Raw genomic sequence first — 22,026 nt, 5'->3', positions numbered from 1 at the left:
CAGTGTATCCTGCACTAGCTAATATTGCATTTTAATATTCTGCATGTGAATTGAATATTACTTCATTCATAGAAAGCTTTGATATTCAATTTGACACACTCTTCATTATTCCATTTATTACTCAATGTGGGTGATTTGATTTTTTGTTGACATACCATTGCATTAGGTTTATGGTATGGCTCGTATTTAAATTAAGCATTCACAAAAGGCACCTGTGTTAGTGAAACGCAAGAGACACCCATGCTGGTGACACAAAAAAGGCGCCTGTGCTGGTGACAGGTAAAAGGCACTCATGCCAGTGACATGCAACAGGCACCTGTGTTAGTGACACATTAAAAGCACCTGTGCTGGTGACATGTAAAAGATACCTAGTACACTCTGTGGAGTGGTTGGTATTAGAAAGGGCATCCAACCACAGAAACCAAGCCAAAACAGACTGGAGCCTGGCTTACCAGTTCCAGTCAAAATATCTAAGCCATGCCAGCATGGAAAATGGACGCTAAATGATGATGATGATAATGATGATCTAGGAAATTCACAATGAGATAATTGTTTTCAATACTTACAGACAGTTCGCAATTTCTAAATAATTTAAATAATTTCTTTGTATATCTCTCCATTTCAACTTTACTACAATTATCTACTATGAAAAGAGTGTCATCCCCATAAAGACATCCTCCCAACTTAGGAATCATTCGAGTAAATTTGTTAGTTTAATAAACTTTCTTGATGACTTGGAAAGTAACAGAGTAAAACCTGTGATAGTGATACTATATATCTAAAATTAAGTCTGTAAGGTGTCAGCTTTTGGTATCTTGCTGAATTAAGGAACAGAACATATGTCACTGGTTTTCTTTGAAGTGGAACTGTAATAGACACAACAGATGAGTAATTGTTAAAGGTTTTCCTTTTATGACATCTTTATCTTCAGTTTTTTACCTAAAATTCCAGACAAGTCTGTGGTTAAAGATGGAATGATTATGTGGTTTCTTTATTCTTTAAATTCTATTCCCTTAATTTATTTTTGTTGTTTTTCACATTTGCTTGTAGTTGCTTGTTCCTCTTTGTCAGTGGAATGCTAAAAATAGTACTTTGGCATGCGTGTATAACGTAGAGAAACTAAAGATGATACAGCAGTGCTATGACTCTGGTCATCTGAGGATGTACATATATAAAGCTATTGTTGAATCATGTTAACCCTTTTGTATTTAGATTATCTGTTTAAATGTTGTGCTTATTGATTCACATTGTTTTCACTCAGAGTAAAAGGCAGACTGTATGATGCATGCGTACGAACAACCATGCTACATGGCAGTGAAACATGGGCTGTAACTGCTGAGGACATACGTAAGCTCGCAAGGAATGAAGCCAGTATGCTCCGTTGGATGTGTAATGTCAATGTGAATACCCGTCAGAGTGTAAGTATCTTGAGAGAAAAGCTGAACATTAGAAGCATCAGTTGTGGCGTGCAAGAGAGACGATTGCGCTGGTATGGACATGTGGTGAGAATGGATGAGGATAGCTGCGTGAAAAAGTGCCACACCCTAACAGTTGAGGGAACCCGTGGAAGAGGTAGGCCCAGGAAGACCTGGGCTGAGGTGGTGAGGCAAGACCTTCGTACATTGGGCCTCACCGAGGCGATGACTACTGACTGAGACCTTTGGAAATGTGCTGTGCGTGAGAAGACCCGGCAAGCCAAGTAAGATCGTTGCCAGTGCCCCTGGACTGGTTCTTGTGCGGGTGGCACATGAGATGCACCATTTTGAGCGTGGCCGTTGCCAGTACCGCCTGACTGGCTCCCGTAGGATTTTCGAGCGAGATCGTTGCCAGTGCCCCTGGACTGGCTTGTGCGGGTGGCACATAAAAGACACCATTTCGAGCGTGGCCGTTTTCGTGCGGGTGACACGTAAAAGCACCCACTACACTCTCTGAGTGGTTGGCGTTAGGAAGGGCATCCAGCTGTAGAAACTCTGCCAAATCAGACTGGAGCCTGGTGTTGCCATCCGGTTTCACCAGTCCTCAGTCAAATCGTCCAACCCATGCTAGCATGGAAAGCGGACGTTAAACGATGATAATGATGATGATGATTGTTTTGAATTAATCATGCGTTATCTTGTAACTTCGAGATTTCAATGATGTGACTATCTATTTTTAGAATGACATTGGAAGGTAGATGTAAGAAGCTGGATCTGACTAGTTTGCACATAAACGTGGTAGAATATATGGGCTACATATGACCAGTTGAAATGCTAAAAGGTTAATACAACATCATGTATAATATATGTAACATTCAGCAATTAACAGCTGATACCCATGTGTTGAAACAATTGTAGTGATATGTAATGAAGCTTGTTCAATAAATTTTCTAGTCTTAATTTTTTTGTTTATATTCTGCCGACATTTGTGGATTTCCACATGTACATCCAGTAACAGGTGAAGTCCTACTGTATAATAACATTTGGTAGCCAATACCTGGAGAGGAGCTTTGAGAGCACACTGTATGTTTCTAACCCAGATTATGTTGAAATATATACATTTATATACATGCCCACATACATATATACCTACCTACCTACCTACCTACCTACCTACCTACCTACCTACCTACCTACCTACCTACCTACCTACATACATACATACATACATACATACATACACACACAATACATATACACACATATACACAGATACACATATATAGACATAGATACACACATGTTTGCATGCACATACATACACATTATTGAAGTACATCTGGTTTTTATGAAATATGAAACCACTGTATCAGATATTAGAACATTCCAAAAATCATGTTAACAATGGCTGTGATCTTTGTCTTTCTGAGAAAGCAAACATATTACTCCATAGGAATTAAACAGCCATTCTGAGCTAATATTTAAGTCATGCAAACTTGTGAAGGTTTAATGATAATTTCTAATTTAGGTACACAGCCATCAACTACACTGACCCAAGTACTTGACCAGGACTTTATTTAACCAACCCTGGAGGGGAGAAAGGCAAAAGTTGATCTTAGCAGTATTTGAACTCAGAATGTAAAGAGGTGGAACTAATACTGCAAGGCATTTTGTCTGATGCTCTAATGATTTTGCAAATCCATTGCTCTTCAAAGTTTTAATAATAAATAATAAAAACAAATAGATATGATAACAAGATCCCCTTCCACATCTCTTTACTGAGGATTCTATTATATTCCAGGTGTTGTATTGATTAACCAGATTGGATTATTATTTTTTTTAACAATTCCTGACAAGAACACAAACAACATCAACTGCATGTGCCTGTCAGCTGTGTTACAGTTATTCAGAATCAACTTCAGAGAAAATTCTTGTTCAAATTATAGAACTGATAATTATAGCATAATTAATTGATAATTATAATTATACAGTAGGTTAGAATCAAGAGGTTTAAATATATTTTTGCATCTAATTTACTGAAAATTTGAGATGCAATGATTTTCAAGACAATTCTAGGCAAAAATAGGTAATAACTGCTACTATGTGTTCATGGCAGATAGGTTTCTTATTTTCGTAAAGTAGAATGAATTCAATGAAAATACAGCATTATTGGTTCTCAACCAGCATTTTCAAAATACTATAATTTATTAGTGTATTACATTTCCTTTGCTTAATAATATATTTCTCTTATAGGAAGGACATTCAGCCATAGTAACCATGCTAAATCAGACTGGAGTCTGGTGCAGCCATCCAGCTTGCTAGCTCTGATCATACCATCCAACCTATGCCAGCATGGATAAGGGACATTAAATGATGATGATGATGTAGGTACAAGCACTTATAGGTGCAGACAAGACTGTGTGGTTGAGAAGTCTGTTTCCCAACTATATGTTGGTGTCTTGGGCAAGTGTCTGCTATTATCGCCTTGGGCCAACCTAAGCCTTGTGAGTGGATTTGGTAGATGGAAACTGAAAGAAGCCTGTCATATGGGTGTGTTCATGTGTGTGTGTGTGGGGGGGGGATGCGTGTATGTTTGTGTTTCCTTGTTTTGACATCATGAGAATGAATATAATTCATTGCCAATATTCTGTGGAAAGAAGTCTGGTCATGAGTAGATATTACCTTGCTAGGAAACAGATAAGTGTTGCTGACAGGAAGAGCATCCACCTGTAAAAGACCTGTGTCAATAAACTCTGCTTGACCCATGCAAGCATGGACTTGACTTTAAATGATAATGATGATCACAATAACTAAAGCAAGGATGGATAGTTGGAGACAAACATACATACAAATGTATATGAGGACTGTCCACTTGTATCTAAAGAAGACCATTGCCAACTAAAGGGATTCCAGTAATGTTCATATGGAATTTTAGGTCCAATGAAGCTTGCACAATATAACATGGGTCCTTTCTACCCTATTGGCATGATTTAGAGACAAGCTGAAGAAAGATATCTGGTGGCAATAAAAGTCAGTCTGTGGAGAATGTGGAAGCTTCGTCATCCTATCTGTTATTGGAAATCTCACAGGTACATACATGCATACATATATACATACATGCATACATGCATACATACATGCATGCATGCATGCATACATACATACGTACATACATACATATATACATACATGCATGCATGCATGCATACATACATACATGCATGCATACATACATACATGCATACATACATACATACATACACACATGCATACATGCATATATACATGCATACATACATACATACATACATACATACATACATACATACATAAAGTGTCTATGTTGAACTGATGAGAAACTGCTGATATTCCATTCAGACTATAGCTTTATAGTTCTATCTCTAATTATTGCAACACTTAGTTACATGACTAATTCCTTCAGTACCAATCTTGAAAAATAGTTAAAAAAACATGTCTTACTTTCATGATTCCATTCCAGTTATCTCCTGTTGCAATTTGGAATAAAGTGAGAAATGCCATTCCAAAATGCCTAAAATGTGCATGATCCCCGAGTCCTTCACATGGATGTTCTTCTGAGCAATCTGTTGTGAAAACAACAAATAAAATTTAAAATATTAGTAGCACTTTAAAAAAATAGCAAAAAAAAAATGTTTTTTGTTGTTAAAAAAGCAACAAAAGACTGGCATTGCAAACAAGCAAACAATATATTCATCCATCTAACCCCACCATCCATCCACCTTTCCACCCCCTCCATTCACTCACCTATCCATCCATCCATCCACCCATCCATCCATCCATCCGCCCATCAATCTGTCCATGCATGCATGCATGCATGCATCCATCAAGTCAGCTTTCCAGCCATTCATTGATTGATGTGTCCAATGATCAATTTATACAATAGTTAATTGACCCATTCATCAATTGATCAATTCATCTATACATTGATTGAATCATCACTTGATACTTTCATCCACCCTTTGATCTTTCCAGCTTTCCAGACATCTATCTTCTAGTCCTTCATTCTGTCTGTCTGACTGCCTGCCTGCCTGCCTGTCTATTTGCCTGCCTGTCTATTTGCCTGCTTGTCTGTTTGCCTGCCTGCTTGTCTGTTCATCTGTCTGATTGTCTAACCTGCCATTCATTATGATATATGAGTAGCCAGTACCAAACCTTGCTCAGGTTTATAGAAAGTATTAAAAAAATTCATACAGCCTATGGTGTCCATCATGCAAAGATGTGCTCTTAAGTAAATTTCAGCTCCCTGGGTACAATTCTGTATCCTACAATTTGGAACATACACACTTACATATATTAAACCATACATACATATATTAAACCATACATACATATAATGATTTGGGATAGAGAAGAGAAACTGTGCACAGTTGTGAAAATTAGCTACCCAGCGGATGTTAACATAAAAGCTGAAGATCAGTGAAAAAGAGAACACCTATACTGAACTACTGAGAAATTTGCAGTTACTGTATCCAGATTACAAATTCAGGTTTATACCTGTAATTATTGGGGCTCTGGGATATGTAACACACTGCTTAAATACCAAACTTGAGAAATTAGACTTCTCAAAACCAGAGAGGAGAAAGCTAATTCGACAACTACAGATCAAATCCATCACTGGAACTTTAAAAATCTGTAAAACTTTCCAGAAGATTATTATTTATCATTTAAATATATGAGAATGTTTAGATATGCAACTATATGCATGAGAATCCAAACATAAAAACATACAAATCTGTATATACATGCATACATACAAACAAACAAACACACCCTGTTGTTGATGTTGAAATTCCAATGAAGGAGCCTTGGATCTTGGTTAGAAACCGGGTCTTTCTCTATTGGCAAGAAATCTTAAAATAAACTGAATAATGACATACATACATACATACATACATACATACATACATACATCCATCAATACATACATGCATACAATCAAAAGTCCAGGAAAAAATGCATTAGTGGTGAATTAATGCAGAACTTACAGCTCTTGTATTTTAACTATAAATTCTCATATTCTGATTATAAATTCTACAAATTAGGCAATGTACCTATAAATTTACACAAAATCCAAGAAATACATTTTTTTTAAGACAGAGGAAAATACCTGATGTGGATTCTCCAAATCCTTTCTATTAGTTGTACAGTGAAGATGTGTAAAGACATTCCAGAGATTCTCCATCTGAGATTCTTTAGGTGAATAACATAGCAACAGTTCAACCAACACATCAACTCAACCATATATTTACAAACACTGGGAACTCTCTTAACCCAAGATGTCTTGTTGCTTTGTTAGCAACTGGTTTGAACTATTTTAAGAACTTAAATAAAGCTCAAAGAAAAACATACATATATTAACTGTTTATCTCTAAACATTTTCCTGTTACTGTTTCTGTAAACTGGTGAAAATTCTCTATGGCTTTTACCTGATCTGTTAATGATCTATTACTTCACAACTCAATCATTTCTCAGCAGGGGTGGTATTTCACCATGACCTAACCTGTCAGTAGATGAGATATTTTACCAATTCTCTAATCTGTCAGTATGTTTCATAGCTCATTAATTAATCAATCTGTTAGCTGTGTAGCACCTTATAAGTTACCTGATCTGTCAGTAGGTGTGAAATCTCATTTGTCAGAAGGTATGATATGCCACCTGTTACTTTCTTAGTCAGAAGGTATGATATCTTACCTGTTATTTAATCTGTTAGATGTGATATTTTGCTTGTTATCGCATCTAGCAAAAGATGTGATATCATCCTAGTTATGTACTCTGTTAGAAAGTGTAATATTTTACATGCTAATTAATCTGTCAGTGTGTGTGATATTCACCTGTTACCTAATCTGGCACATGATATGATATCTTTCCAGTTACCTATTCTTTCATAGATTTCTCATCAATCAAGGTTGACCTGGCTGGAGCAAGATTATTTGAAGATCAGTAGTTGCCCATACATATGAATCTCCACTCACAACACCATCAATATCTATCCGAAAGTGAAGGCAAATGGCTTAGTGGTTAGAGTATTCAGCTCATGATCATAAGGTCATGAGTCTGATTCCCAGCAAAGCATTGTGTCTTTGAGCAAGAAACTTTATTTTATGTTGCTCCAGTCCATTCAATTGGTAAAAATGAGTAGTACCTGTATTTCAAAGGGCCAGCCTTATCACATTCTGTGTCATGCTGAATCTCCCTGAGAACTACATTAAGAGTATGCTTGTCTGTGGAGTGCTCTGCTACTTGCATGTTAATTTCACGAGCAGGCTGTTCTGTTGATCAATTCAACTGGAACCCTTGTCATCGTAACTGACGGAATGCCAGTATTTACCCAGAAGACATTGGTCCTCTCCAAAAAGTTTTCACAGTGCCTTTGTGCAAGAAATGCAGGTACTGGTACATTTATGTGCCAGCTTCAGCATTCAAACCTCAGAAGAGGAGACATTGGTAAAAAGCCAAACTTGCTATCTTTGATTTGATTTTTGTGCCTAACATCATCTATGATCATGAATGTTATGTAATGATCAAAAGAGTATGATTGTGAGTACAAATGGCTGAAATGGTGCTCCTCTGAAGGATCTCTGGAATAACACCACTTGACTAGGTGTGTAGGTCAGAGATCAGAGTCTCTCCAGGTCAAGCTGCTACTTCTCCACATTGAGCACTCACAACTCCAGTACTACAGACATGTAGATAGAATGCTGCAGGAAAGGATTGTAAGACAGGTTCTTTAAGCCAAGTCAGTTGGCAGGAAACCTAGGGGTAGACCACATGCATAATGGCTGGATAATATCTGTAGTCTCACTAGGTCATGCTTGGAAATCCAGCAGGAAAGGTTAATGACAGTTGCTTCTGATAGGACCCTATGGAGAAGGTGCCTGAGGATTTTACCCCTACAAGCTTCTCAGGAACAGTGAGTGGTAAAACGGAATGGATAGAAAGGCCTCTGACTTAAACTGATATAGATTGGCACCAGTGTTGATGCAGGTGTTGCAGTCAGAAAGGGAAGAACCAAGAATCTTATCTGGCCCTCAAACAGTCTCACTAATTGAGTGAAAGAATGAAAAGTAAAGTTGATCTCAAAAGGGTTTGAACTCAGAGCACAGTGAGTTGGAATTGATACTACAAAACATTCTGTCCAACATTATATCAACTCTGTCAGTTCTCCATCATCTAATCTGCCAGTTTGTGTGGTATAACACCATTTACCCAATCTCTCTACATGTATTGTATGATGTTGTTGTATCATCAGTCAATATGTGTGATATCTTGATATATGTGAAACTAGTAGTCAGATGTGATATATTACTGTTAATCTTACCTAATCTTCCAAACAGCTCAACTCCAAGAGCAGCAAAAATAAAAAATAGTAAAAAAAATAATAGGCCAAGATTTCCAACTTGTGGTAGGGCTTGCATCACAGTATCTAGCAAGGCACGGATTCCTTTTGCCATTTTCAAGAGTTTTAGAACTGAAAATAATATAAAAATAGAAAAATTAGAATTTCATTAGATTTTTAAAAAGGGTGATGATAAGAATGATGTTGATAGTTCTTTCTAAATTTGGCACAATGCCAGCAATTTTTGAGGGGAGGGGTAAGTTAATTACATCGACTTCAGTACTTAGCTGATACTTTATTTTATTCATGTTGAAAGGATGAAAACCATAGTTGTCCTGGACAGGATTTGAACTCAGAACAGAAAGAGCCACAAGAAATGTTGCTAAGCATTTTGTCCAATACTTTAACAATTCTGCTCGCTTGCTGCCTAAAGTACAATGTTCCTAGTGATGTGAATGTCTCATGAAGAAAGACATTTTGTAGTCTGAGATTTAATTTAAGTGTGGAAAACAAATGAGGGAGAGAAATAATCAAATAAGCTTATATGACTGTGTTCTAAGAAGCTTATTTCTCAACCATATAGTTCCAGGTTCAGTCCCAAAGCACTTTGAGCAAGTGGCTTCTGCTATAACCTCAGGCTAACCAAAGCCTTGTGAGTGGATTTGGTAGATGGACACTGAAAGAAGCCTGCGGTATATATATATATATATATATATATATATATATATATATAAAATTATATTAATCATAAGAACACATTAAAATGTCTACCCACTAGAAATGAGAGTTAAAATCCTCATTTGGACCACCAAAAATAGGTGTTTCAAAGGGTTAAGGTGTGCTGAAGAAGGTAAGATTTTTGTATCAAATTAGAAATCAGTCCACATATATACCTGTATCATTAAATGTATAGCTTTATGCTATATAGGTATGTGAGAGATTTTTTCTGATCCACTTGCTCGTATACTGTTGAATCTGTTATTTTCAGTGATAATTTTTATGATGGTCCAAATGAGGATTTTAACTCTCATTTCTAGCGGGTACACACTTTACTGTGTCTTCATGATAAATATAATTTTAATTTGCTATATTGCTATATAATACTGATTTAAGCTTGCAACCACCTATATTAATATAATTGTTATCAATTATTTGTATTGCCTTCGATAATGATAACAATATTAATATCTATATAAATATTTGCTTTTGAATACTTTGCTGCTGATATCATCATCATCATCATCATCATCATCATCATCATCATTGTTGTTTAATGTCTGCTTTCCGTGCTGGCGTGGGTTGGCTGGTTTGACTGAGTACTGGCAAACCAGAAGGCTGTACCAGGTTCCAATCTGATCTGGTAAGGTTTCTACAGCTGGATGCCCTTCCTAATGCCAACCACTCTGAGAGTGTAGTGGGTGCTTTTTACGTGCCACCGGCATGAGGGCCAGTTAGGCAGTACTGACATTGACCACACTTGAATGGCACTTTTTACGTGCACCGGTACAGGAGCCAGTTAGGTGGCACTGGCAGCGACCATGCTCGAATGGTGCTTTTTATGTGCCACCGGCATGGGAGCAAGTCAGGCAGCACTGGCATCGACCACGTTCGTATGGTGCCTTTTACTTTGTGTGTGTGTGTGTGTGTGTGTGTGTGTGTGTGTGTGTGTGTGTGTGTGACTTTGTGTCTGTGTTTGTTCCCCACTACTGCTTGACAATCAATGCTGTTGTGTTTATGCTGGTGTGTTTATGTTGGTCTCCAGCAAAAGAGACCAACAGGATAAGTACCAGACTTAAGGAAGAAATGGTCAGTACTGGGGCTGATTCATATAGTTTAAGAAAATGAATTTTGTAGTCAAGAGATAGTTACCTCTGGCAATTCGTAACACCCTCATGACACGAATGATTGTAGGGTTCATTGGAATTACATTACTTTCCATTTCTTCTAGAACTATTCCCACCACAGATAAAATCACAATTGCTGTATCTAACTGATTCCAACTGCAAATAGAAAAAGAGAAATAATGAGTAATGTATTTTAACATTGACATTCATTGGAAGTAGTTTACATTCATAGGATTGTGAGAGTGTGTACATAGAGATATAAATATATACAGATACATGTTTGAAAAGAGAGATTAGTTCATATACATACACACACATATAATTTGTATGTATATACACACATGCTCACATAGACATAGTTTCAAACATAATGACGGTTGGTTGTTCATCTGGTTGGTTGTTCATCTGGTTGGTTATATGTATTTATATGTGTGCATGTGTGTATGTTTGTTTGTGAAGTGTGTGAATGTGCTAATGTGAGCATGCCTGTATGTATTCATTAACTTTTACAAGTGAAAGGTTCATAGTGACTTCAAAGATTGCTCACTTTCATCAGGCAGTTCAATAAAGATGGCCAAGCTAAAACCTCACCATCACTATCAACCTCTTCCTTGCATCAGTTGATATTTACTCTACTAAACTGCATTGAGTAATCCTTCAGTTTATTAATGTTAAATTGTTTTTATATATAACTTGATATAAAAAGAAACATTTATATATAAGTAAGTAGTTAGGGTAAATTCCAGCTGTTTCCTCTTGAAACCCTTTAATGCTCTTAAACACTTCAGTAGGGAACATGTGGAAGGGGTGGACCCAGGAAGATGTGGGACAAAGTAGTGAGAAAGGATTTACAGACATTAGGACTCACAGAGCAGATGTCAGGGGACTGAGACTACTGGCAATTTGCTGTACTTGAAAAGACACATCAAGCTAAGTAAAACATGGTTGCCGATGCATACAGGCTCATCCCCTGCAACCCTCTCCAGCTGAGAATCCCTGCTCTTGTGGGCTTGTAGGTGCTGGTGCCATGTAAAAAGCATCCATGCTAGTGCTGTGTAAAAGGATCCAGTACACCCTGTAAAGTAGTTGGCATTAGGAAGGGCATCCAGCCACTGAAACCATGCCAAAACAGACATGGAGCCTGAACAGCCCTTCAGCTGGTCAACTCCTGTCAAACTGTCTAACCCATGCCAACATGGAAAACGGATGTTAAATGATGATTTGTTACATGTCTATCTAACATGTAAAACTTTGTAATTCCTATTAGCAAATGAAACATGTGTAATGATAAATAAATAATGCCCCCCAAATTTTCTATTTCCTGATTTGTTATATATATATATATATATATATATATATATATATATACATATATACATACACATGTTTGTTAGTGAATAACTGTGCATTGCATGATTATGTGCATGTGCATATGTTTGGAGTTTCCTAGACCTGCAATACTTCCAAATATATGTCGACAGTATAAATCTGTACTGTTTTGTTATTGTTAATAAATTTAGAAATATACTCATTAAAAGTAGAAAATTTCTGTCCTTAAATATTCATTCAGAAATAGGGGTGCTTTGTAAGAATATATGCAGCTTTTCTTTGCAGTCAGTCACAGACAGAAATGGTTATAAATGTTGCACATTAGTAAATTTCTCTACTTGCTTAAAGCAGAGGTGCTGTTAGCTGCATATAAAGAAAAATTCATAATCTGTACATATCTAGCAAGTCACTTTTAAATATTTCATGCATTTATTTCTTATATCTCTCCTGCTTGCTGTATCCAAATTCAAGAATTTCAAGTTATTCATCATTCTAAACTTTCCTAGAAATACATATTTCTGGGAAAGTTTTTCAGACATCCTTAAATTCATATTTCAAGTTGTAATTCAATCCTTAAATTCATATTTCAAGTTGTAATTCAATCCAGTATTACTGTTAATATTCCTCTATACATTAAATATCTGGGAATTTTGTTGTTATCTGTTACATTACTAGAGTGTTGCATGACCATTCTACAAAAGTTAAAATGTTTCTTCATGCTGTTCAGTGGCATATGTTCCATCATTAATCTTTTTAACAAAATTTTTGCTTAATTTTATTGTGTCTGGAGAGAGTCATTTTCTTTTAGTGCCTTATTATTTAACACACTCACTGGTTCGATTTCCACTCATTTACTTATCTATGTTTTCTAAAATTTTCATTGCGTCTTACAACCTTTTCAATAGTTGTTGACTCTATCCTGAATGATATACTTTAGACACAGGTATGACCGTGTGGTTTCGAAGCTTTCTTTGTAACCATGTGGTTTCAGTTTCAGTCACACTGTGCAGCACTCTCTTGGCATCTTGAACAAGTGTCTTCTACTATAGCCCAAGGATGACTAATGCCTTGTGAGTGAATTTAGTAGATGGAATCTGTGACAAGCTTATATGTATGTATGTACATTGTTATTTAGTTTTATTTCAAGATTTTATGCCAATAGAGAAAGAGCTGGTTTCTAACCTAGATCTAAGGTTCCTTCATTGGAATTTTAACCACATCAACAGGGCATGTATGTATATATGTTTTGTTTTATGTTTGTATTCTCATCATATAGCTGCATGTCTAGACATGCTCATATATACTTAAATGATAAACTTCTGGAAAGTTTTACAGATTGTTACAGTTCCAGTGATGCTTGGATCTGTAGTCTTCAAATCATCTTTCTCCTTTCTGGTTTTAAGAAGCCTGATTTCTCATGATTGGCACTTAGGCTATGTGTGTATGTATGTGTGTGTGTGTGTGTGTGTGTGTGTGTGTGTGTGTGTGCATGCATGTGTGAGAGTTTGTGTGTGTGTGTGTGCATGCATAAGTGCATGTATGTGTGTGTGTACATACATAAGTGCATCTGTGTGAGAGTGCATGTGTATGCATGCATGTGTGTATGTATGTATGTATGTATGCATGTATGTGTACCATTGTCTTTTTGTGATGTTTGTCTCCAACTATCAGTTAACAGCTGGTGTTCATTTGTCTCCATAACTTAGCAGTTCAACAAAAGAGTCAAACAGAATAAGTACTAGACTTAAAAATAAGTACTGGGTTGGTTTGTTCAACTAAACCCTTCAAGGCAGTGTCCCCAAATGGCTGCAACCCAATGACTGAAACTTGTAAATGATAAAAGATTTCAAATATTACTACCCAACCAGAAAATGATTTGTTGAGGTACAGATCAGTAGCTGAAAATACCTGGCAGTGAAACACAGCAATAATTCTTCTCTATGCTATACCACACTTGATTACTTGACTACTAATAAATAGCTCCCTTGTAACACTCCTCATATACAAGTGATAGGTAGACTGAACATTTCTAAAGTTATTTTAAAAACCTCCTTCCGGTCATGAATGACAATAGGATTGCACCTAGAAAGTTCCCCTCCAAGACACAAGTCCAGCAGTCACCCATGCATACCGGCCTCCCCTCTCCACACTACGGATTTTATCCAAGAGAAAGGCAAATGCTGATTCAGCTTGGTACCAGTGTTGTCACAGCTCATTTCTACAGCTGAATGAACTGGAGCAACAGTGTGAAATAAAGTGCTGTGCTCATGAACACAACGCACAGCCTGGTCTGGGAATCAAACTCACTACCTCATGATTGTGAGCCCAACGCTCCAACCACTGAGCCATGCTCCTTCTCTTGTAACACCCATTAACAGCTAGCCAGCTGTATGTTGCTGCATGTCTTATCACTTGACAAAAACTGATCTGGAAATAAACATAATTTGAATGTGGGATCTTGTGAAACTGACAAATTCAAACTCTGCCACATCTTTACTTCAGAAATTCCTAATCAAACTCCCGTTTATCTTTCTGTTGTTTGAAGGATAATTTGTTTGGAGAAATTCTGAGTAGTGACTGAGCAACTTATAAACTTTCAATGAATACATAAACTTAACTACAGTGTAATTTTTTCTCCTCTGTATTTACGGCAGGATGGCATAAATTGAAATCTACAACTACGTAAGGAAGCACATGATGACCAGTGGTGTAAACAACACCCAATAGTCTGGTCAGTGCAGTGATACGATATACAAATACATACATGCATGCATGCCTACAAGTGTGCGCGTGTGTGTGTGTGTGTGTGTGTGTGTGTGTGTGTATGTGTGTGTATATGTGTTTGTGTGTGTGCATGTGTGTATGTGTGCATCTGTGTGTGTGTGTGTGTGTGTAGTCATGCTTATGGGTGGAGATGTCAGGTGCATGGAATTAAAGTTTATAAGTAAATCAATTTAAAAAAAAAATTGGATCAAAGGAAGACATTAAGTTGGTACTTTACCGTTCTCTCATGTATCTCATGAAGCCCAGTGCTACCATTTTCATAGTGGCTTCCAAAATAAAAACACTGGTAAAAAAATAGTTAAAAATTTTCAAAGCAAACTCTAAGCCCTGGAAAGAGAAAGAGGAAGAAAGAAGATTAAATAAATATTAAAACTTCATTAAAATTTTTAATCTGTAAAGAAGTTGTCAACAGCTAGACATTGAATTTTAATGTTGTGTATACAATATGCAAAGCAGTATGGCAGAGATGGGGGCAGAAGTAGGAGAACAAGAAGCAGAGAGAAAAAGTGCAGATCAAGAAGGTTTTTTTTTGTATTTTGTAGGTTTGTTCATTTGTGTGTGTGTGTGTGTGTGTGTGTGTTTGCGTGTGTGCTTTTTTTCCCTTGTTTTTCTTTTTGCTGTGAGCACATTGTATAAATGTGTGAGTGCACTTATACATATGTACATATATACATACATACATACATACATGCATACATACACACACATATTTTATATTTACATGCATCATTATCATCATCATCATCATCATCATCCTCATCATCATCATTTAAAGTCTACACACATATATTATATGTGAGTATGTGTGTGTTTTCCTGGTGTTTTATTATTTCTATGTATAAGAATGCGTATGTGCATGTGAGTATAAGAGTGGCTGTGTGAGTGAGTTTGTTGATAAGTATTGATATTTTCTATGTTCTTCCACCCCACTCCACCTCACTGACTTTTCAGTCCACCATTTCCATTGATTATGATGTGTCACCCAGTCAGTCTTCTAATGATGTTATTTAGTTGCACACTGTGTAATAGACAAAGCATGTTGTCATTTGAATTTCATGTTTGCTTTGTTTACATTCATACATTACTGTCAAAACTGAAGACCTTGTTTTGAAACATATCCACTCAGGATTCTGTGGGCGGATGATTGAATGAAGTAGTGTTTTTTTAAGAAAAAGCATAAACAAACAAAATGAAAGTAAAAATTTTAGAAGTACCTATCCCTTTTTGTACTTCATTCAAATCCCCCACTCCACCAAAAAAAAAAAAAAAAAGGGAAAAAGAAGAAAAACTAAGATTTTTGGTGAAAGTAACTTTGTAAGCATTGCAGCCATAAGTGTTCTAGATTCTGATACTTTTAGCATGTAATAAATTTTTCTTCGTTAATTAACACAATCTCTTTCTTTTCTTGATATTAACCAACAAACAAGTTCAAATAATTCTTATTTGCCTTAGATTAATTGAAATTCTGATGGATAAAAAAGAACCCTTATCTCTTGAAAATGTACTTCGTACTTCATGCACAATGCAGCAATTGATATGATTGACTCTCCTGTTGGGTTTGATGTATGCAGGGAAAAAGAAATTACTCTCTTGCTTACTTTGCAAGTAGAACTGTGTAGTACCGAATGAATGAATGTAAGTTGTCAGAAAACCCACAAATATGAATAAATTTTCAAGTTAACCTACATGATACAGAAAAGACAACCTGATTTTTGTTTTCAAATAGGGGACAATTATGGAAACGGGCACAGGTGTGGCAGTGCAGTAAGAAATGTTCCAGGTTTGGCACCTTGAGAAAGGGCCTACAAATATAGATTTGGGATGGCCAAAATATTGTGAGTGGATTTGGTAGATGGAAACTGAAAGAAGCTTGTTGAATATATATAAGCACAGGAGTGGCTGTGTGGTAAGAAGCTTGCTTCCAAACCACATGGTTCCGGGTTCAATCCCACTGTGTGGCACTTTGGGCAAGTGTCCTCTACTATAGCCTTGTGAAACGGAAACTGAAAGAAGCCCATCGTATATATATATATATATATATATATATATATATATATATATATATACACAAACACACACACAACACGCATAAATATATATATATTTGTGTGTGTGTGTGTGTGTGTGTGTGTGTGTGTGTGTGTGCATGTGTGTGAGTGTTACTGTCATGTAAGCAGTGTCCTTTGATACCAAACTTCTGTGGAAACATATCTGGCTGAGGGGAAATATTACCTTACTTGGAAATAGAAAATGGTTGGCAGGAGGAAGGGCATGTAACTCTTGAAAATCCACTTCAAGAAATTCTGTCGGACCCATGTGAGTATGGAAAGGTGGATGTTAAAACAACAAGGATAATGATAATGATGTTTCAGTATATTTTATAACCTCATCAGTACAGTTCAGTTCTACCTTACCTGCAGGCCAATGTTTTTGTTTTATTTTACATTTAATGTTTGATCTCTAGTGTACCATTGAAGAGACATGGCTCAGTGGTTAGAGCATCGGGCTTACAATCATGAGGTAGTGAGTTCAATTTCTGGACTGCGCTGTGTGTTGTGTACTTGAGAAAGACACTTTATTTCATGTTGTTCCAGTCCACTCAGCTGTAGAAATGAGTTGTGACGTCACTGGTACCAAGCTGTATTGGTGTTTATCTTTCCCTTGGATAACTTTGGTGGCATGAAGAGGGGAAGCTGGTCTTCCATAAACAGCCTTGCCCAGACTTGTGCTTTAAAGGGGAACTTTCTAGGTGGAATCCCATGGTCATTCATGATCGAAGAGGGTCTTTACCCAAGTGTACCACAAAGGTAAAATTTAAAACTGCTTTTTCAATAAGATGGATTTCAAAGATAGGAATTTTGGCCTAGGCTAAATTTTAGCCTCTTAGGTAGGTGGGGAAATGAAAGTAGAAGCCACAGCTTATGGGTTGCTGCAGTAGAAAGCTGCACATCAAGAATGCTTACAGCTGAGTGGACTCAGCTAAAGGTATCCAAGAACCAGATGATGGTGGAATAGAACTGGGGAATAATTTAAATCTTCACTGAAGAGTAGGTACAAGCAGTGCCAGATTTACTATTGTGCTTAGGTGTGCTTAAGCACAGAGTCCTGTTGACCAGAGGGGTGGGGGAAGGCGCGTCTTTCTGCCCACCAGATTTTTATGATGAATTTTTCAAATGTCAAACATTCAAATGTTTTTCCTAAAAGTTATGAAAATGAAAATAATAATGTAAATCCTTTTACACATTATCTTTTAACATAAAGGGGCCAAAGTCAGGAGCTCCATAACTTAACTAGCACAAGGCTTCATTAGTCCTAAATTTGGCACTGGGTACAAACCATCTGATTGGCTTCTGCACACTTTCTGTATCTTTTTTCTTCTTTCCTTTATGCTTTACTTGTTTCAGCTATTAGACTGTGATCATGGTGGGATAGTGCTTTGAAGAGTTTAGTCAAACAAATTGATCCCGAGACTTCTTTTATGTTTAAGCCTAGTACTTATTTTATCAGCCTCTTTTTAAATAAACCAACACTGGTTGTTAAGTGATGGTGGTGGGAGAACAAACACAAACACAAAGACATACACATAGTACACATAGATATATATATATCTATCTACATACATACATGTAAATATATATATATATATATATATATGTATGTATGTATTTATCTATCTAAGCGTTTATATGCATGTATATGTCTAAACAAATATGTATGTATGTATGTATGTATGTATGTATGTATGTATGTATGTATCTATCTATCTATCTATTTATCTATATTTATATATATATGTCTATATCTATATCTATATTTATATATATATGTCTATATCTATATCTATATTTATATATATATATGTGGTCTGATCAATAAGTATCTACTCTGTTGCCATGGTAATGAAGCTAAAGCACTCAGTGTGAAGCTGCTTGACATAAATTGACCTTGAACACCGCTGTGCATGTACACTAAGTATTAACATTCTAGCTCACTTCTGCTGCTTACAGCAGTGCTTGGAAGGAAGGCATGTAGCATGTGACCATTGCCAAAAGCTTAGTGATACCTGCTCAGAGGCCTATGCAAAGTTTTCAAAAAGCTTTCATTGTTCTCGACACAAACAAGGAGATCTTGTGCAACTGAAACCCAAGTGTCTTTTTGGTCAGCTAAAAACAGTTTTGGCACAAACTTGACAGATACGCGTCTCATACCAAAAATCGTCATTGATAATGAACTGAACTGAACTGTAACTAATCTGCACATCCTCTGATAACTCATGGATGGTGATTCAACAATTTCCCCTCACAGCTGCATGCACATCTGCAATGGTTTTCTCAGTTCTGCTGGCTGCTGGTCTCCCAGAACATTCATCAGTATCGCTATTTTTTCAGCCATCTTAGAAATGTCTGAACCACTTGTACATTCCATACACTTTCTACTACTTTGCATAGGCGTCCGAGCAGGTATCACCATAACAACTTTCTCTGTCATGGTCAATGTGATGATCGTATGCTACATACGTTCCTTCTAAGCACTACTGTAGACAGCAGAAGTGAGTTAGAACATTAAAACTTAGTGTGCATGCACAGCAGATGTCAAGGTCAATCTGTGTCAAGTGGCTTCACTCTGCATGCTTTAGATTCATTACTAGGGCAACAGTCCGGATACTTATTGATCATACTTCACGGTTCCAGGTTCAGTCCCACTGTGGCATCTTGGCCAAGTGTCTTCTACTATAGTACTATAGCCTCGAACCAACCAAAGCCTTGTGAGTGGATTTGGTAGATGGAAACTGAAAGGAGCCTGTTGTATATCTATATCTATATCTATACCTATATCTATATCTATATATATACATATATATATGTTTATGTTTGTGTACCTGTGTTTGTCCCTCCACCATTGCTTGACAACCAATGTTAGTATGTTTACGTCTCTGTAACTTAGCAGTTTGGCAAAAAAGGCTGATAGAATAAGTACTAGGCTTACATAGAATAAGTCCTGGGGTCAATTTGTTTAACTAAAGGTGTTACTCCAGCATGGCCGCAGTCAAATGACTTAAACAAATAAAAGAATATACATATATATGTGTGCGTGCATGTGTGTGTGTGTGTGTGTGTGTGTGTGTGTGTGTGTGTGTGTATTGGTCATTGCACCCAATGTACTTTGTAGAGGGATTTGCATTAGGAAGGGCATCTAACCATAGAAACCAAGTCAAAACAAACTGGAGCCTAGTGCAGGACTACCAGCTCCAATCAAACCATCTAACCCATGCCAGCATGAAAAATGGATGCTGACAAGAGAGGAAGAGAGAAAGAGAAAGAGAGAGAGAGCATAGATACAGACAGACAGACAAATAGATAGCTAGCTAGATAGATAGATAGAGAGAGAGAGTGAGAGAGGTAGAGGGAGTACAGCAAATAATGTTATGAGTTAGTATTCAAAAGTAATTCAATGATTTAATCAGATTACTTACTTCTGGCATAAGATAATACTCTGTTGCCATAGTTATGACATTGAGACCAATCACACCCGCAATGGCCAAATCAAAGTATTTACTGTTGATTACAGTATGTATCAATAGTCTTGCACGTGAATAGGAAGCCCAGTATGGTGGTTCCCGCAATTCTGGAAGATAATAATAATAATAATAATAATAATAATAATAATAATAATAATAATAATAATAATAATAATAATAATAATAAACTCTCAAAATACAAAGATCTGGAAACAGAGGTAACTTGAACATGAAGTCCCAAAACAGAAACAATTCTTATAATAGTAGGTGCATTAGGTTATGATGGAAAGATATTACAAATGTATATAGTGCTGTGAAAGCACATGGTAAAAATAAGACTTACTGAATAATAATAATAATAATGATAATAATAATAATAATAATAATAATAATAATAATAATAATAATAACAATAATGATGATGATTTTTTCATTATTGGCCACAAGGGCTGAAAATAAAACAAAAAGGAACAATACAACACAATAGACAAGTAGGGCTTAGCAAAAAACTTTGCATCTACACCTATTATATAGCTGAGTTTGAAATCCACACCTTACAAGATAGCAATCTGGGAGTCGCACCAATGGATTCCTCATGGCCAAAAATGCCCGGAATCAGCCATTTATTAATTTTTTTATTGCTTCCTAACATGTGAATTTTTGTATTAAAAATAATTTTAAACCATAAATTCTAACAATTTTCAAATCGGAGCATGAGTTAAGTCCCCTTTTTGCGACGGTGTAAAGACAAGGAGAGAGATAACAGATTTTTAAAATTTTGTCTTTTTAGTAAGTGATACACAATATAAACGACCGTTTCTCATATAGCTGGTCGTGCGTGAACATGGGAGAGAGCAGAAGTTACCAGAACAAAAATCCTAAGTGTTCACTGTACATACGATCCTTTGCAAACGATCAGCTATTATTTTGTAAACAATGTTACGAAACTGTTCATGTTTTCGAATTATATATATATATATGATTTCGGTGCAAATGGTTTTGTTATACGACGCCGTATTTTACAATCATGTAAATAATAATAACAATGGTATTTTTTTACATAAGCTTAAACTTTATGGCGTTCACCATGCAATGACTAAGGAAAATAGTCTAATAACGGGGCATATAAGCATTCGACAGAAAAAACAAGGCTTTCCTATCCGTGTGTGAAGGTAACACACACAGTCATGTTAACAAAGGGATGTGGATTCGCGTCCCACGCGGATGGGAAAGCCTTCTTTTCCCTGTCGAGGGCTTATATGCTCCGTTATTACACTATTTTCGTTAGTCATTGTACAGTGAATGGCAAAAGCTTTAAGCTTATATAAAAATACCATTATTATTATTTACAACATTGTAAAATACTGCACCGTATAATAGACAGAAACTGAAAGAAATGTATCATATGTATATGTATGTATATATGTGTCTATGTCTCTGTGTTTCTCCCTCATCACTGCTTCACAACTGCTGTTCGTTTATTTACATTCCCATAACTTACTGGTTTGACAAGAAGAAGCTGTTAGAATAAGTACCAGGCTTATCAAAATAAAAAAAAGCACTAGGCAGTGTCTCATATTTTTGTTTGCCCACTCAGTTGTACCTATCAATCTATCTTTTAGTGTGTGTGTGTGTGTGTGTGTGTACACACACACATATATATATATATATGTATATATATATATATATATATATAACACACACACACACACACATACATGTATGTATATGTGCATATTCATATCTATTGTATAAAAGTCA

At 36.3% G+C, this 22,026-nt stretch overlaps 1 protein-coding gene across 6 annotated transcripts in view; it reads right to left on the bottom strand.

The window, feature by feature from the left end:
• LOC106884336 (voltage-dependent T-type calcium channel subunit alpha-1G) overlaps positions 1-22,026 on the bottom strand; it is a 1,091,242-nt gene that overhangs the window by 68,626 nt on the left and 1,000,590 nt on the right. For all 6 annotated transcript variants that reach the window (XM_089353777.1, XM_089353782.1, XM_089353780.1 and 3 more), the window contains 5 exons: positions 20,221-20,372; positions 14,965-15,074; positions 10,660-10,790; positions 8,773-8,922; positions 4,896-5,017 (listed from right to left, as the gene is read on the bottom strand). In XM_089353777.1, the coding sequence (XP_089209903.1) occupies positions 4,896-5,017; positions 8,773-8,922; positions 10,660-10,790; positions 14,965-15,074; positions 20,221-20,372 (665 nt within the window). The remainder of the gene's footprint in view (positions 1-4,895; positions 5,018-8,772; positions 8,923-10,659; positions 10,791-14,964; positions 15,075-20,220; positions 20,373-22,026) is intronic.

The sequence above is a fragment of the Octopus bimaculoides genome, chromosome 6, assembly GCF_046866305.1.
Source record: "Octopus bimaculoides isolate indiv1 chromosome 6, ASM4686630v1, whole genome shotgun sequence".
NCBI classification, from domain to species: Eukaryota; Metazoa; Mollusca; class Cephalopoda; order Octopoda; family Octopodidae; genus Octopus; species Octopus bimaculoides.
This window is presented reverse-complemented; position numbering and strand designations above follow the sequence as displayed.